The sequence below is a fragment of the Zootoca vivipara genome, chromosome 13 (genome assembly GCF_963506605.1).
Source record: "Zootoca vivipara chromosome 13, rZooViv1.1, whole genome shotgun sequence".
Lineage (NCBI taxonomy): Eukaryota > Metazoa > Chordata > Lepidosauria > Squamata > Lacertidae > Zootoca > Zootoca vivipara.
Window position 1 is genome coordinate 29,268,479 of NC_083288.1, and position 18,632 is coordinate 29,287,110.

An 18,632-nucleotide genomic window follows, 5' to 3' on the forward strand; every position below is an offset into this window, starting at 1 on the left:
CGGCTCTGCTTTTATATCTTCAAAATTTCTAGTGTCTGTATGATCAAAGAACTCTTTTTTCTTTCCTATATTGTTGCATAGTTCACAATTTTATAGTTATTGTTACATAAATCACAATTTTATAATTCTATCATAAACAATAAGTTACATCTGGAGGAAAACAATCTTACTGATCTCATCCAGATTTAAAATAAGCAAAAGAGCATAAAACTGAAAGCTACAACTTGACTTGACAAATAGATGGAGATATGCCTAGTGAAGTTATAGAACAACATTGCATAAATTGTATTTTGCATTTAATGAATGATACTTTCGATGTAGGACTTAGGTTTAGGATATATGATGATACATCTATATTCTCACATTTTAAAGGTAGTTTTGTCTGCTCTTCTCCTAGGTTCCCCCCCTCCCAATAGTTGGAATCGATGAGGCATTATGAGACCAACAAATGAAACAGTAGTTTGGGAATTCATACTTTTGGGGTTTTCTAATCATCCAAAAATGGAACCTTTTCTCTTTGCAATCTTCTTCTTTCTATATGCTGCAACCCTTCTTGGGAACATTAGTATAATTTGCTTGGCCACAGCAGATCCCCACCTGCATACTCCCATGTACTTTTTCCTTCAACACTTGGCATTTCTGAACCTTTGCTACACCACTGCTGTAGTCCCTAAAATGTTGGCCAACCTGATATCCACCAAGAAAACTATATCGTATCACTTGTGCATGCTGCAAACCTATATCTCCCTCTTTATGGGAGCAGCAGAATGTCTCCTTCTAGCAGTGATGGCATTTGACCGCTATGTTGCAGTGTGTCATCCCTTGCGTTACACCACAATAATGAGCTACCGTGTTTGTGTGAAGACTGCAGCAGCATCTTGGACCATCAGTTTTCTAGTCTCTGTGGTCCCACTCTACTTATCCTTGCCCCCTCTTTGTGGACCCTATGTTATTGATCATGTTTTCTGTGAGGCTCCCATTCTGCTGCACATGATCTGTACTGATACCACCTTAAATGAACTTCTGATGTTGATAGGGGGTGCAGGCACGTTAATGCTGCCCTTCATCCTGGTTCTGGTGTCCTACAGCTACATCATTGCTGCTATCATCAGAATACGCACCACTAGTGGCAGACACAAAGCTTTTTCCACATGCTCTTCCCATCTAACAGTGGTGACCATCTATTATGGCACAGGAATGTTCATGTACATGAGGCCAAAATCCTTTTATTCCCCTGAGAATGATAAAATGATTTCTATATTTTATGCAGTAATCAATCCTATGCTAAATCCCATTATATATAGTTTCAGGAACAAGGAAGTCAAAGAGGCATTAATGAGAGCTTTGGGAAGGAATGTATTGAACAAGACATAATAGCAATGTATTGATAACAATACATTGAACAAGAGTGTTCAACAATGCTACTGTATTTTAAAATATGCATTAAACAGCTAATAAACCAAATAAGGATTTCATTATAAAGCATATTGTGTACTGCCATAAAATGACCCAGGGCCAGCAACATAGCTGCCAAGTTATCCCTTTTTTACAGGGATTTTCCCTTATGCCATAGCTGCCAAGTTTTCCCTTTTCTCGCGAGGAAGCCTATTCAGCATAAGGGAAAATCCCTTTAAAAAAGGGATAACTTGGCAGCTATGCTTATGCTGAATAGGCTTCCTCGCGAGAAAAGCGAAAACTTGGCAGCTATGGCCAGCAATAATGTAGATATAATGAAGGACATGCTAAATTAAGGAAGGCTAATGGATTCTTAAATTCCTGGGCTCTGGGGTGGGGGATGCTGTCAATCTTGTTTTTAGATCTGAAACCACTTATCCACAAAGCTTGCGATCTATCAGTATTCAGCTTCAATTTATTGGCCCTTAGGCAGCCCACCAGGGCCTCCAGACACTGTTCCAGCACTTGCAAAGCCTCTTGAATCATATAATATAAAGAGCTAGAATTGGGTGTCACCCACACATTAGGAATACTTCACACTAAGTCTCCAGATGATGCCTGGGTTTCATATAGAATAGATAAAAGTAGCATGTGAAATAAAATTGAATGTTTGCTTGACACCACTGCATAAACACAAGAGTCCTAATAAAAGTCTTGCACGCCTCTTCATTGGTAGCAGTCCTGCAGGTAGGAGTGGAACCCCTCCAAAACAGTGTGTCCTACTTCCAACCCATTGGACTACATCTAGCCAATACCTGGCTATAACTGAAGCCTCTGAAGGTTCACTTGTTCTACACACTTTTAATACACAGATGTTTCAAAGGATATAACTTTTCAAAGTAGGGAGCAGATGTTACCAATATGGCTTTTTTATTACATAGGCATACGGTTATCACACCAGGGAACTGTTCACAAACACTATAATTAGTAAAATCACTATCATTTCCTCAACCCCCATTTCATGGAGGGACAGTAACATCATCAACAAAATTTCAGATAAGAAACACTCCTTCCTGTGCTGTGTCATGAGAACTGTGTGTTGATCAATAAAAGAGATGGGGTAGTTAACCATAATTTGTTTTTTCTGCTTTGCTATTTAACAGAACATTTTAGATTCTGTGGGTAAGTCTTAGAACAATTATAGTTGGGAGTCTTGTGGAGAATGCCAGTTTGCAGCTTTGGGATAGAGAGAGATGGATTTTCAATCAGGTGGTTTTTCATCCTGTTATTTTTGCTGCTGCTGCTCCCTTCTCTTGTGTCCAAGGATACCAAATGGAAGCCTAGTAATATGATTAGTGTCCAAGATAATTTGTATCAACCAGGAGAAGCCATAATTGGTGGGATATTCTCTTTGGTATATCCCCAGTATCCTGAGAGAAACTGGAATGAACCTCCTCATAGAAGTCATGAAATATATACGTAAGTTCTTTGTAGCTTAGAAGCAGGAAATGCATTTATCTCAACAGAAGTGAATTCTGCTATTTTTAACTCAATGCCTTAAATGACGGGTGTGTGTGAGAGAGAAAGATCCAGGCCAGAGTGGCTTCTAGAAGCCCCTCTTTAGTGAGTAGTCATGATTTGTTCATCTTGAGAATCCATTACTTTTACTATTTAATGAACACTCACATTTATTTGTTCGAGGCAAACAGATGTTATCCTACACTTTTCAGCACATTTTCACATTCACCTTGCTTATTACAAAAAGTCTGATCTTTGGGTGAAGTAGATTTGGATTGCAAGAGCTCCAATTTAACTCCAATTGTGCAGGTTTATTTTGCCAGGATATTATTGAATCCCATCTGATATAGCAACAGTCTGGAAATTAGAAAATCTAACGTTATTTCAATAGAGTTGGGTTAAGCAATGTACATCTTTTGAATTAACACACAAATATCAGTTAACCAATGCTGGTTGACTCACAATTTATGTCACAGAACTTCTTGTTCTATGAGAGGCCACTCTCCCCCCACCCCCAGTTCCTACCTCCCTGTGGTTTTTCATCTCCCTTTCTCAATCCAGAAATGAATGTGCATGAAGCAAATATTTGATAAAAGTAAGCTTGACTCTCTGTCAATCTCATTGTAGTTCAGTACTGAATAATTATCAGCATGCTCTCGGTTTGTTGTTCGCCATTCATGAGATCAATAAGAATCCAAAGCTTTTGCCCAATATTACTCTGGGTCCCCATATGTATGACAACCTTTATGATGAAAAGATGACATATGATATCATGCTGGACCTACTATTCACACAACAAGAAAATGTGCAAAAGAATGGACCTAATAGGAAATATATGAATGAGGATGTGTTTGCTGTCATTGCTGGTCTCAATGCAAAAAATGCCTACCAGGTGGCAACGGTCTCAAGTGTCTTCAAGATTCCACAGGTATGAGTGTATCTTTCTGTTTGCAGTGCCCCTTTCTTCTTGGTTATCCACTGAGCTACTTTAATTCACCTCTGTAATCTCAGAACATGGAAATTTAATATAAAGAATTATTAAACATAGAATAAGAGTCTCATGCTCTACTGACTGAAAGTTAATAGTATAATTAGATTCAAGGAGCTCCCAACAACAGCTCAGACATATGTTATTTCTTTGTTCTCATCAGCACTGTTTTTTCTCCATCAGTTTAACTTTGGTGCATATGAGTCTACACTTAGAGGTACAACAGATGTCCCATTTTTGTATCGAATGTCACCAAGAGAAACTCTCCAACCCATTGGAATTACTCAGCTACTTTTGCATTTCAGATGGACATGGGTTGGGCTCATTGTTTCAAATGATGATGATGGAGAAAGCTTTGGTCATATCCTGACATCTCTGCTTTTGCAGTATGGCATTTGTGTTGCCCACCAGTATAAAGTAGGAGAATCAAAATATGTGTGGGATGAAACTTATCACAACTATATGTCAAAGTTATATACAGAACTTTTCTTAAGTGAGATAAATGTGGTAATAGTCAGTGGAGACTATAATTCGATGAGTGGATTACAAAACCTCATGGGACGAAATTGGGAGATCAATCCTGGGAAAGTTTGGATCATAACTGCTCGGTGGGATTTCAAACAGCATATTGGTTTATTTGTAACACCTCCAGAAACATACAAAGGTGCCTTTTCTTTTTCAGTCCACAAAAAGCCTGTGCCAGGTTTTCATGAGTTTCTTGGGAGCTTTATGTCTGATAAGCCAGTGATTCGCTTTTTCATGGATTTCTGGTCAACTGCTTTTGTTTGTTATTTTTATGAAGACAGCTTTTCACGTTGTTCACAAAGTAAGATGTGCACAGGCAAAGAGAAACTGGAATATCTGTCTGAGTATACATTTGATATGGATATGACTGGTGAGACCTATGGCATCTACAATGCTGTGTATGCTGTAGCCCATGCTTTACATGCCATCCATGAGTCAAGACCAAGAAGAGATAGAATTGAACAGCTGAATATTCCATCATGGCAGGTAAATACATTGCCATAATAAAGTCCATGAGCTTGACATGATGTCTAATGAGCAAAACTGTTTGCTTAGAGAACCAAATACAAATAAACAAATATGCCAATGTTTTGTATGTTGGTGAGTTTATAAGAGAATTAGGGAAGTTTGTTATGCTGTATTCATGTGCAAAGAAGAAGAAGAAGAAGAAGAAGAAGAAGAAGAAGAAGAAGAAGAAGAAGAAGAAGAAGAAGAAGAAGAAGAAGAAGAAGAGTTTGGATTTGATATCCCACTTTATCTCTACCCTAAGGAGTCTCAAAGCAGCTAACAATTGCCTTCCCCTTCTTCCCTCGCAACAAACACTCTGTGAGGGGAGTGAGGCTGAGAGACTTCAGAGAAGTGTGACTAGCAGCTGCATGTGGAGGTGCAAGGAATCGAACCCGGTTCACCAGTTTACGGGTCCACTGCTCTTAACCACTACACCACATTGGCTCTCTTAAGATTCTGTTTCCTGAAAAGGGAACAGAACTATTCTGGCATGAAGGAATAATGATTTATTCCTACTATGCATTGGGTTTGGCTGATCCCTGAGCCAACTTTGTCTATCTGGAGGCACTGGTTGAGTTGGTTTGTGACAGCCACAAACCACTGTAGATTAGGTTGGATGGGCGAGAATGATCTAGGGCTGTCAGGGGTGGGGGTGATAGAGTATCAAGAAAGAAAGGGAGGGTGGCAACAAGTGGAAAAACCAGTGGAAAAGCCTAAACCTACCTGACCACTGGCTGAATCTTCCCAAGAGAAGGTAGGAGCCCTGACTTTCCTTCCTGCCTGATACCCCTTGAAGCAGCACCCTGCAGGATTGATGCCTTTATGCAACAGCTGTTGAGGTGAGTCATGAATCCTGCAGGGTTCTGGCTGATCTTTCAAAATGTTCTATCTATGCAGATGTAAGTCCTGTTGAGTTAAATGAGACTTGCTCCCAGGACAGAATTGCAGAATAAATAATGGACAATTTCAGAATTTGTTTCTTCTCTTTTCTTCCAATTCAGCTGAATTCCATACTGAAAAACATCCATTTTAACAATGGTGCAGGGCATGAAGTATTGATTGAATATGGAGAAGTTTCAGCTGGCTATGATATCATCAACTGGATCATTTTCCACAATTTCTCTGCCATTAAACCCAAGTTTGCAAGTATTTCCCCTAACCATGAGTTCACCCTCACTGGGATAGATGTTGTGTGGAACGACAGACATAAACAGGTAGGAAAATACTTAGCAGCTTTTAGTCACAGCTGAATGAAAATATGTTACTGCCCAGATGCTGCAGCACTGTTGCCCATGCGTTTTAGAGGTAAGATTAATCTTCTTGGAAGTAGGGACAGAGCAGAAATCCACAGAACGTGCATTCCAAACAGGACTCAGCTGATTCAATCTGGGTGGATCATGAGCCAAAATGGATCATGAATCCTGTAAATCTGCAGTCCTATGAGTCCCTAGTTTTGTTTGTTTCTACCCAGTTGCTCGCAGGAACCACAAGTGCACTGGGCATCTTTCCTATGTGTGCTTTAAATAGAGCAAGTCTCCCAACAGCAATGGGACTTGATGGTGTTCTGCTGCTCTCAGACTCAAGTGTAGTGTGAAAACATGACTGTGTACACAAACACTCTATTGTAGTCAAGACTGCAAGAAACCCCAAAATCTGCACATCCTCCTGAAATTACTCTTCAATCATCATATAAATCCCTGAGCCATTGATGGTTGTTTGTCCATCCCCACTGATATTTCTCCTGAAAATGTAGTGTCAGAAGTTCTCGGGTTATCAGGTAGAATGGAAATATAGCTGTATTTCTATGGAAATTTGAATGTGACATAATATCCGTTTTCTAATCATTAGATACCACCAAGTTCTAGGTGTGTTGAGAGCTGTCACCATGGACAGCAAAGGATGGTTCAAGAAGGGAAACCAAGTTGTTGTTATGGCTGTAATCCGTGCCCAGAAGACATGTTTTCTAATGAGACAGGTAGGTGATATAACAGACTGAGAGGAGGTATAATAGCCAACCCAAATATCTAAAGGGCTGTAATATGGAAGCAGCAGCAGCAAAGTTGTTTTCTCCTTTCCCAGAGGGTAGTACCCAAACCAATGTCTTCGAGTTACATGAAAAGAGACTCCAGCTTAACAAGCTGTCTGACAATGGAATGAACTCTCGTTCCTTGGAGGTTTTTATGCAGAGATTGGTTGGTCATCTGTCGTGGATGCTTTAGTTGAGATTCCTGCATTGCAAGGGGTTGGGCTAGATGATGCTCATGGTTCTTTCCGTCTCTACAATAATATAAACTTAATTCTATAATTACAGGAGCTGAGTGTAATTAAATATGTACATGAAAGGGAAATATCTTCAAAGAAATTGATCACACATGTTTAGGTGCACTTATGCCCGCTAGTGACTAAAAGTTCTATCCTATCCATGGATATTCAGAATAAAATTTTAATATGTTTCAGGAACTTACCACTAGACAAAGTTTGTATAACTTGGACTGGAAGCATCTTCTTTCAGTTAGATGTGAAATGGGAAGTCATTATTATCCAGCATTAAATTGACACACCTTCAGCGTTATGCAAACTAATAGAGGTATAGCAATTGCAACACTTACTGACACTTTCTTGGTCCCTTTCAGATGCAGTCCATTGTCTTAAATGCCCAGAAGATCAATATCCAAATAGGAACAAAACCAAATGTATTCAAAAGGTTCTGAGCTTCCTTGCCTATCACGAGCCCTTGGGCATTGTATTGGTTGTCCTTGCTATCTTTTTTGCTGCATTAACAGTTTTGGTAATACACATTTTTCTAAAAAGCTGGACTACTCCTATTGTCAAAGCCAACAACCGGAACCTCACCTGTGTTCTGCTTGCCTCCATCTTGCTTTGCTACCTTTCTTCCCTTCTCTTCATTGGCAAGCCTGGGAAGCTGGGCTGCTTGCTCCGCCAAACAGCATTTGGCATCATTTTCTCTGTTGTAGTTTCTTGTGTGTTGGCAAAAACCATCATGGTGGTCTTGGCCTTCCTGGCCACAAAGCCAGGCAACAGCATGAGGAAATGGCTAGGGCAGAAAGTAGTCACCTCTATTGTTCTTTTTTGCTCGCTCATTCAAGTGGGTATTTGCATTGTGTGGCTGTTAACTTCTCCTCCCATCCCCAATGCTGACATGCACTCACAGGCTGGACATATTATATTGGAATGTAATGAAGGTTCCATCACCATGTTCTACTGTGTCTTGGGCTACTTGGGCTTTCTGGCCATGATCAGCTTCACTGTAGCCTTCCTGGCCAGGAAACTGCCAGATACATTCAACGAAGCCAAGTTCATCACTTTCAGTATGCTGGTGTTTTGCAGTGTTTGGATCTCCTTCATTCCAGGTTACTTGAGCACCAAGGGGAAATACATAGTGGCTGTAGAAGTTTTTGCCATCTTGGCCTCCAACACTGGCCTCTTGCTTTGCATATTTCTTCCAAAATGCTACATCATTGTTCTAAGACCTGATCTGAACACAAGAAAGGTCCTAATTGAAAAAAAGAGTTATTAACCCTAAGTGTAACCTCTTATTAATTGACTTTCTGTTCATTGCAGGACTGATATCATATCACAAAAAAATAAATAAATCAGAGATTGGCTACTGTTTGAGACAAATCTCAAATTTCAATGTTGTATGAGTCAAACCTTATTTCCATTGGGCAGATTGCCATCATTTTCATTGGGATGATCATAATATATTTTTCAAACATCTCCTTGTAATAGAGCAGAAAATGGCAACTACACTGGCTTGGTGTAGCTTTACAAAAATTAATCCCCCCCCCCTTGAAGTGCAATAGAGGGGTATTGATTTGAAACTCTCATTCCAGCCAACCAATCAGCCCCTTCTAAAATTCAGGTCTGAACTTTCAGTTTCAAAAATTCAGTCCCCTACTGGTATATTTATCTGTTCACATTATCTATATATATACAAAAATGTAAAATGTCCATGTTTGTGTACGATGACTTTTCTTCGAAACCGCTTGACCGATTGCGTTCAGAGTTTGACATGTTTCATTCCAATATGTGAGTGTTTGTATAATCTTAGATTATACAGATGTCACACCTGTCACAGGTAAAAACATGATTTTGTCTTAAAAAACATAGTGCCCTCCAGTGGTCATCAAAGGAACAGGCACCATATCCTTTTGTGTAGCAATAGCGCCATCTGTTGAACATGAAAGATGCCTCAGGGAACATGGGGGGGGGGAGAAAACAATGTTCCCACACTCCTGCCCCCTCCTCCTCCCTCACCAGATCCATAGCTGCCTGGGGGAGAGGGAGGGAGGGAGGGAGGTCACACCTCACCACCCACCCGCAGCTGCCACTGCCGCCAACACCACCGCCGCTAATGGCAGGAAGGGCAGGCTGGACCTCGCAGCTCCCATGCTGACACCGCGACAGCCAGGCCAGGCTGGGAGACCGCCAGACAGGCCAGGAGGCATATCCTCACATATCCTCACCAGGCAGAGAGGGAGGCCGCCAGACAGGCTGGGAGGCAGGCCAGGCCTTGCCTCCGCTCAGGTCCCATGCCAATGCCACGAGAGCTGGGCTGGGCCTTGCCTATCCTCACCGGGCAGACAGGGAGGCTGCCAGGCAGGCCGACACCATGAGAGCCAGGCCGGGGAGCCTGACTGAGCCACAGCAATGTGTGGCCAGGTATAGCTAGTATTTAATGAAATGCATGTGATGCATTTGCAAATTTATATTGCACTTCGTGTGAGGCTGTCCGTGGGCTTGTTCTGGAAGCTCCAACTGGTGCTTAATGCAGCAGCTAGACTGCTGATTGGGGCAGACACCTGTGGAAAACCACTCCTTGGTGCTCAAGCAGAGCAAACAACATTTTGGAGTTTCTCCAGATTGAAGTTTGCTCCAGTTTAGAGCTAAAAAATGGTTTTTTTAGTGGAGCAAGGGGAAACTACTCAGACCCATAATTCTAGGCACAGGACATGTGGAAGAGCCTTTAATATTGATTCAATCCATAATAATTGAACATTTTGTACTTTAAAAAAAGAATATGAAATTCTTAATCTCTGGATAGCAGTTTTTTAATTGCTTCCCAGAGGTTCATTGCATGATTTTAGAAGATGAAATAATTAATACTTTGGATTTCTCAGTGATAATATAAGGAAACCTGCTATCTTTTCATCTTCTTTGCGGACTCAGAGTATCATGAAATATGGGCCAATGTTGTATTTCTATGGATGAAGTTGAATAGAAACAAGCAGGCAATGTGGTATACATTTTTATCATCCTCATTATTAGCATTAATTCGGCTTGAATAATTAAATAGTAGTATAACTTTTGATCTTTTGAACACAGATTTTAACACACTGAATATCATATATATCTATATATCTATATCTATCTATATATATATATATATATATATATATATATATATATATATATATTCTTACAATTAAAGAAAACTTGATGAGAAATACAGAGAAGTTTCCAAATAATTGGGTATAGGGAGGGTTTGGTTCCATTAATCTGATATTCTCCTTCTGTTAGAACTTCTACGGGGACATATTTGAAATATCAAAAAATAAGACTCTCACTGTTTGTCCCTCCACCTTTTTCCTGCTGGGATTTGTAAAGTTAAGCATCAAAAATCCTGCCATGGGAATATGATCTCTTTCTGTATCATCAGATGACTTTTAGAGATTTTTGTGGAGTTATTAGAGGTAGATTGAAAATTGCTATGATAGAAAATAGGAGCCTGAGGTTGGATACACAAGCTCTGCCCAAAAGTAGCATCATAGACCAATTTTGGTTTCTCTCACTTTCTCAGTTCTCCACGTTTCTGCATCAGTTTCCATTAAGAAAGATCTCTTGAAATTTTATCACCACTTTAGTGTGCATTTCTCCTAGTATAAACAATTGTATGTGAAACTTCGCTCAATATACTTCTTTTATAATGTATTTTATGCTATTTTCACTAATATATGCATTCTCATGCACTATTGCTATAGTAAATGCTTTTTTTTGCAAATGGCACTTGACTGATTAACTGCATTGTGAAATTCAAAAACATGTGAATTATGAAGGATGGTTGTGTTTCAGTTTGATATAGTTTTGGGAAATGTGAATTAGGTACATTTGCTTTGAACATGAACTGAATTATTCCCCCATCACCACTGCCATTTTAACCACGAGGCTGGGGCAACATAGCTTTTGTATGCATTTTTAGGTCTGGGTTGTAAAACATTTAGTACATAAATACTATTTCTTTGGCAAGTGGAGTTTTAGACTCTGCTGGTTCTGGCTGTATTGCTCCACTCAACAACTCATCAGGAATTAAGCAGAATGTTGTAGGGAGGGGGAAGAGAAACGAAATATTAATAGTGTGTTTCACAACTGAAGTAACATTCCTGATAATTTAATGAGGACCTCATAACAGCACTACACCCAGAGTCTAAAATTACTCCCTGGGTTTTCCCATACACTTTAACACATGTATCTCTTTGATGACGCAAATCATCAATTAGAAACAAGAACTTTCTGTTTTTGAGTTAGAAATGCATTATAAATAAAACATGATTTTTAAAAATGCTTCCTTAATTTTATAATTTATTTAATTTTATGCTACAGATCCAATGTACAAGATCATCCATCAATACTGAAGAATTTGGTTTCAAAAATATATCAGCTGACCTCCGCATAAGGACATAAGAAGAGTCTTATTGGTTCAAAATATGAGTTCATCAAATTTGGCATTGAGTTCCTGGTTGGACATTCAATAATAACAACCTCATTTCTCTTCTGAGATACAAAGAAGCTGACTGAGAAAGCACCCAGAAATCAATGGGGAAGGGATATTGAAGATAGGGTAGGGGTTGATTGCTGGTGGGAGATTTTCCATTATACTCAATGGGAGCAAAGCAGAGTTTCAGATTTCATATAACATTTTGCTCCAAATAACAGAACACAGAATCAGAACAATGTTTTTGGCTGCAGCACCAATCAGGCTGCTTCCAAATGCTATAAATATGGATTCAGAGTGAATCTTGTGGTTGCTGCACATGCCTAATGAACCACTCTCTTTCTTTCTTTTCCTATATTTTAATAATATAATCTTTACTATATAATAGAATGCATGAAAATATGGAGAAATATAATAAGACTATTGTGACTGAATTCATCCTTTTGGGATTTGAGACAATCCACTCTGTTGAGATACTGATCTTCATTTCCTTCCTTGTTATATATGCATTGACCATTGCTGGTAATGTTACATTAATTGCACTAGTACTGGCCAATCCCCATCTTCAATTGCCTATGTATATTTTCTTAATTAACCTTTCATTCCTGGAACTCATAATCACATCAACTGTCATGCCTAAAATGCTAATAAATTTTATCACGGGGAAGAAGACCATCTCCTTTGTGGGCTGCCTCACTCAGTCATACTTCTATTTCCTCATGGGCTCAACAGAATTCTTCATTCTGACTGTAATGTCATTTGATCGCTATGTTGCAATATGCTACCCATTGCGCTATGCATCCATCATGAACAGCAATGCCTGTTTCCAGCTCCTTTTGGGATCATGGATTGGTGGCTTCCTGATTATTCTAGTTCCCAGCATTGTAACAGCTGGCCTTCCATTCTGTGGCCCAAATATAGTCAACCACTTCTTCTGTGACAGCGCCCCCTTGCTCAAGCTTGTCTGTGCTGACACATCATTGGCTGAAAAGGTTGATTTTGGGACATCTTGCATATTGCTTCTGGGTTCCCTTCTTATAACAGTTGTGTCCTATATTTATATTATTGTTGCTGTCTTGAAGATACCATCAACACAAGGTCGACAGAAGGCTTTCTCGACCTGTGTTTCTCATATCACTGTGGTATCATTGTATTACGAGAGCTCAATTGTCATTTATGTACGTCCGACCAAAGGGAATGTTCTGGATTTCAACAAAATAGGCACAGTACTGAACACAATAGTGACACCCATGCTAAACCCTTTCATATACTGTCTCAGGAATGAAAAGGTGAAGGATTGCCTGAGACTTTCATTCAGTAAAATCATAATGTTTCTTAAGAAATGAATGTTGCAGGATATTCCATCAATTGGAGTTTCAGGATTCTTTCATTTAAATGGGAGAGAGTCAATATAAGACAGCATGTAGTATGTTGGACATAGGTCATGAAGACCAGATTCAAATCTCCACCTAGACAGAGAAATAACTTGGGTTCCTTAATTTCTGTTACTCTTGCCTACTTCTGAAGGTTGTTGCAAAGATGAAATGTCGTTAACCATGTACGTGCACCTTCCCACTGTGTGTAACCTGGAAGAAGTTTGAAAGTGGACATTTTTGTTAAAAAAAGGAATAAATAAATAGGTGCTTATACTCCTCTGCTTCAATGGAATTAAAGTGGCTAAATTTGACTGACTCATGTCTTTTGTGATTTAAAGGGGAGGGTTTGGGGGGCATATTTTAATCTAAGTCTTTTTTATTTACTAGAGTTACACACCAGCTCTTCATTTTGGTGCTAATTATAAGTGTTTTAAATAAAAGTAAAAGCCTTAAAGTATTGTGATCTTTTGCAACCTCAAGGCCAAATCAAGAGACAGGAACGAAAGCTGGGTTGAACCTGGACTGCCTTATTTAAACCCATAACAAAGCTCCTGCTAGAGGGAAGCAACAAACATAACTTCCTCTCAGATAAGCAAGCAAAATTGGATTTTGCACAGTTTTGTGGGTATAGTCTTATTTTCCCAACTCAGTATCTTTGTATATGTTGCTAGACTCCAGCTCTCTGACCATTGGACATGCTGGCTAGAGCTTACTGGAGTGGGTAACCAACAAGATCAGAAGGGTGCCAGGGGTAATGAAAGAAATGGGTAATGATTTGTGGACTTGAGCCAATAAGTTAAATCATGGCACTGATATATTCTGTATAAGTGTGGAGCTGGCAAAGAAGTATCCTTAATTTTAAAAGAGCATTATATTATGTCAAAACTCATCGAGGTGCAACTGTGTGGCTCTGTGCATTCTCACAGGAAGTTCCATTTTTCATATCAGCACACCTGAGAATTATCATAAAATACAAAGGGAGAGGGAACCTTTAAAAATATATGCACTTGTTAATGAAGTCCCTTGAGGTCCAAGGCAAAAATCCTGAAAGCAATAACTTGGGTATTTGGGAAAGCTCAGTGCTGCTCTCTAAAAAGGTAAGAGAATAAGAAGACCACAATGTGCTCAGTGAGTGTTTCCCTACCCCCATAATGCCATCTGAAAACAGTTATTTGTTATTGAAGACAGCCTCTGCTAACTCCATTGTATGAGGAAGCATTTTAGATTTTAAAACTGTGATGGGTGAACACTGGAATAATGGAATATTTGAGAATGAGTGTATTGCATCATTGATCTAGGTCATAGGCTCCTAGATAGGATGTTGGAACCTCTTAGTTGTGTTCCTTGTTCACTTTCAAAACTACCTTTGAGAAGAATATTGTTGTGAGATGGTTCTTTTTTGGGGGGGGGAGTGGGGTTGGCTGTATGCCTGAGTCCCTTCTAATTCCTGCATCCAACCAGGATCCTATTGCTGGAACGGACAGACATGATTCTTGGTAATCACCCCTGAGTATGGGTTATTAAGATAACAAAGGAAGTGGCTCTCACCAGGAGGCACCCTCTCTCAACTATCTGGTAGTTACAAAGACAAAAACCAGAGTTGAGGTGCGAGAGAGCTACAAGCTAGAACAGGGGTAGGCAGCCTAAGGCCCGGGGGCCAGATGTGACCCAATTGCCTTCTCAATCCGGCCCGCGGACAGTCCAAGAATCAGCGTGCTCTTCCTGCTTCTCACACATTTGTTAAGAAAATGCACAATGGAAACTGAAGTAAAAAGGTTTTATATTGTTATGGTCTCTAAAGCTGCTAAAGAAATATGCTGAGCCGAAGCAAACAATCTGAAGTCATAACAAGAGAGATAATTTGTTGGAAGCATGATAGAGGTGGATTTTAAACTCACCCACTGTGAAGCCACTTCTAAATCTTCTGTGAAGTAGCTGAAACAGGTAAGACCACAGAATATCTCCTTTTTGCTAATTAGACAATCACCTGAACCTCAATTTGTCAATTGGAAATTGTAATCTATGGCAAGGATGAAGAACCTGTGCATTCCAGAACAGCTGTTGCTGGCCTGTAGCTGTACCACCCCTAACAATTAGTGAGGCAAAGCTGGAGTTGTTGAGAACTGGACACTGGAGAGCCACAGGACCTCTAATCCTGAGCTTGAAATACAAGTTAGGGATGATTCTGTATTTCTCATGTTTGGAATCCCAGAGAAAACTGAACCGCCTCTCACAGTTTGCATTAAGATGAGCAAACCAAATTGTGCCGTGCACTGTCTCTGTGAATGGCCACATTAGCCCAATTTGGTGTTCTCTGGATGTTGATAGACTCTGAACTCTCTTACCATCGGACATGCTGGGCTGATGGAAGTGGGACTCCAACATTGGAAGGACACCAGGTTGTGAAAATCTGGAGTAAGGATTTGTGGACTGAACCGCTAAATTAAATGATGGCATGAGAAGAAAGTATTAGGTTTCTCAGGTTTCTTCCAAATATGTATCTCTGTAGTTTCCATCATCAAGTGCGTCAATGCACAATCTTCTCCTTTCCTGGAAGGAAATGTCCTGTGGCCCCTGCTCCTTCAAGTAGCCTAAGTTATAGTATGACAACAACTTGCCTAATATAGTCTATCAATATTGAGGAACTACTTACACACACAAAGGTGGATTCTTGAAAGGGCTAGAACTGCCTTTAGGTGGAATGAGTTAGCTGTCTTAGGTGGCACATCTGAGGGGCAGGGAGTGATGGTGAGTGGTTGAAGTGAATAATTTCACACCTGCCCTGTGCTTTCTAAACTAGTGTACTGTCCTGAGGTGTGGTGATGAACACAGCCTAATAATAATAATAATATTTATTTATACCCCACCCATCTGGCTGGGTTTTCCCAGCCACTCTGGGCGGCTTCCAACAGACATTAAAATGCAATAATCTATTAAACATTAAAAGCTTCCCTAAACAGGGCTGCCTTCAGATGTCTCCTAAAAGTCTGGTGGGAGGGCGTTCCACAGGACGGGTGCCACTACCATAACCAGATATGAAATTATTGAATAGACTCCCAGAATGTCAGGCCCCAATGACTCCCACCTTCGTCATCGGGGCCTGATAGGGACCCCAATATCTCCTGCAATGCTTTTGCAAAGTTTTATGCAGATAAAGTTGCTCAGATTCGGAGGGAGGTAGACTCCACCGTGGGAGCAGGGCCGGGGCGGGAGAGTGCTGGAGCCCTGTCTAGTCATGTTTCATGGGATCAATTTCAATCTGTTACCTCCGAGGATGTGGACAGGCTGCTTGGACGAGTGAAACCAACCACGTGTCTCCTTGACCCTTGCCCATCCTGGCTAATAAAAACGAGCTGGGAAGGGCTGGGCGATGGGCTCCGCGGGGTGGTAAATGCTTCCCTCTATGAGGGAGTATTCCCAGACCTGCTGAAAGAGGCGGTCATTAAACCGCTTCTTAAAAAACCATCTTTAGATGTGGCTAATATGGCCAATTATCGCCCAGTCTCGAATCTTCCATTCTTGGGCAAGGTGATTGAGTGAGTGGTTGCTGAACAACTCCAGGCACGCCTGGGAGAAGTGGACCACTTGGATCCCTTCCAGTCGGGATTCAGGCTTCATCATGGGACTGAAACAGCCCTGGTCGTACTGGTTGATGATCTCCGGCGGGCTAGGGACAAAGGTGAGAGCTGTTTCCTAGTCCTGCTGGATCTCTCAGAGGCTTTTGACACCATCAACCATAACATCCTTCTGGACCGTCTAGAGGGCTTGGGAGCTGGGGGCACTGTTATACAGTGGTTCCGCTCCTTCCTCCTGGGCCGTGTTCAGAAAGTGGTGGTGGGGGATGAGTGTTCAGACCCTTGGGCTCTCACTTGTGGGGTGCCTCAGGGTTCTGTCCTCTCCCCCATGCTTTTTAACATCTACATGCAGCTGCAGGGAGAGATCATCAGGGGGGTTGGGCTGGGTGTTCATCAGTATGCAGATGATACCCAGCTCTACCTCTCTTTCAAATCAGAACCAGTGAAGGCAGTGAAGGTCCTGTGTGAGTGCCTGGAGGCGGTTGGAGGATGGATGGCGGCTAACAGATTGAGGTTGAATCCTGACAAGACAGAAGTACTGTTCGTGGGGGACAGGAGGCAGGCAGGTGTGGAGGATTCCCTGGTCCTGAATGGGGTAACTGTGCCCCTGAAGGACCAGGTGCGCAGCCTGGGAGTCATTTTGGACTCACAGCTGTCCATGGAGGCACAGGTCAATTCTGTGTCCAGGGCAGCTGTCTATCAGCTCCATCTGGTACGCAGGCTGAGACCCTACCTGCCTGCAGACTGTCTCACCAGAGTGGTGCATGCTCTAGTTATCTTCCGCTTGGACTACTGCAATGCGCTCTACGTGGGGCTACCTTTGAAGGTGACTCGGAAACTACAACTAATCCAGAATGCGGCAGCTAGACTGGTGACTGGGAGCAGCCGCCGAGACCACATAACACCAGTCTTGAAAGATTTACATTGGCTCCCAGTACGTTTCCGAGCACAATTCAAAGTGTTGGTGCTGACCTTTAAAGCCCTAAACGGCCTCGGTCCAGTATACCTGAAGGTGCGTCTCCACCTCCATCATTCTGCCCGGACACTGAGGTCCAACACCGAGGGCCTTCTGGTGGTTCCCTCGTTGCAAGAAGCCAAGCTGCAGGGAACTAGGCAGAGGGCCTTCTCGGTGGTGGCGCCTACCCTGTGGAACGTCCTCCCAACAGATGTGAAAGAGGAAAACAACTACCATACTTTTAGAAGACATCTGAAGGCAGCCCTGTTCAGGGAGGCTTTTAATGTTTAATAGATTATTGTGTTTTATTTTTCCGTTGGAAGCCGCCCAGAGTGGCTCGGGAAACCCAGCCAGATGGGTGGGGTATAAATAATAAATTATTATTATTATTATTATTATTATTATTATTATTATTATTATTATTATTATGTTCATCAACCAAGGTACCACTGTAGTGGGTGGTCCAGACCCACTTAAAAATGCCAGTGCTTTAAATAATACTGGAAGGCCTTTTTATTTCACTGCTGTAACTAACATTGACTTTCCCATTCACGATGAACATTTGATAGAAATAAAGCATGGACATAAAGAATCTTTCTTTTTCCAAATATTTTTGTTATTGTTGAAAAAGTAAATGCTCTCACTATGAATATTCCCTTTGCAGCTATATTGTAAGAAGAAGAAGAAGAAGAAGAAGAAGAAGAAGAAGAAGAAGAAGAAGAAGAAGAAGAAGAAGAAGAAGAAGAAGAGGAGGAGGAGGAGGAGGAGGAGGAGGAGGAGGAGGAGGAGGAGGAGGAGGAGGAGGAGGAGGAGTTTGGATTTGACATCCTGCTTTATCAGTACCCAAAGGAGTCTCAAAGCAGCTAACATTCTCCTTTCCCTTCCTCCCCCACAACAAACACTCTGTGAGATAGGTGGGGCTGAGAGACTTCAGAGAAGTGTGACTAACCAAGGTCACCCAGCAGCTGCATGTGGAGGAGCGAAGACGCGAACCCGGTTCCCCAGATTAGGAGTCTACCGCTCTTAACCACTGTACCACACTGGCTCTCAAGGACACCAA

The 18,632-nt window shown here is 41.3% G+C and overlaps 3 protein-coding genes across 3 annotated transcripts; all 3 read left to right on the top strand.

The window, feature by feature from the left end:
• Positions 1–435: 435 nt before the first annotated feature.
• Positions 436–1,374, top strand: LOC118077873 (olfactory receptor 2G3-like). The gene has a single exon (XM_035101600.1). The coding sequence runs from the start codon at positions 436–438 to the stop codon at positions 1,372–1,374; it is 939 nt and encodes a 312-aa protein (XP_034957491.1).
• Positions 1,375–3,643: 2,269 nt separating this feature from the next.
• Positions 3,644–8,471, top strand: LOC132592916 (vomeronasal type-2 receptor 26-like). The gene is made up of 5 exons (XM_060281148.1): positions 3,644–3,841; positions 4,085–4,912; positions 5,935–6,147; positions 6,782–6,908; positions 7,567–8,471. Exons 1-5 carry the CDS (start codon positions 3,644–3,646, stop codon positions 8,469–8,471), a joined length of 2,271 nt encoding a protein of 756 aa, XP_060137131.1.
• A 3,596-nt stretch (positions 8,472–12,067) lies between these two features.
• LOC118077876 (olfactory receptor 6M1-like) lies at positions 12,068–13,012 on the top strand. The gene has a single exon (XM_035101603.2). The coding sequence runs from the start codon at positions 12,068–12,070 to the stop codon at positions 13,010–13,012; it is 945 nt and encodes a 314-aa protein (XP_034957494.1).
• The last annotated feature ends 5,620 nt before the right edge of the window (positions 13,013–18,632 follow it).

What these genes read in the sequence shown, in the direction of transcription:
- LOC118077873 (XM_035101600.1), top strand. Translation starts at nt 436, where the DNA reads ATGAGACCAACAAATGAAACAGTAGTTTGGGAATTCATACTTTTGGGG.
- LOC132592916 (XM_060281148.1), top strand. Translation starts at nt 3,644, where the DNA reads ATGTATGACAACCTTTATGATGAAAAGATGACATATGATATCATGCTG. An exon ending in GTGTCTTCAAGATTCCACAG is followed by an intron (nt 3,842 to 4,084) that starts GTATGAGTGTAT and finishes TTTCTCCATCAG; the next exon opens with TTTAACTTTGGTGCATATGA. An exon ending in TGAATATTCCATCATGGCAG is followed by an intron (nt 4,913 to 5,934) that starts GTAAATACATTG and finishes CTTCCAATTCAG; the next exon opens with CTGAATTCCATACTGAAAAA.
- LOC118077876 (XM_035101603.2), top strand. Translation starts at nt 12,068, where the DNA reads ATGGAGAAATATAATAAGACTATTGTGACTGAATTCATCCTTTTGGGA.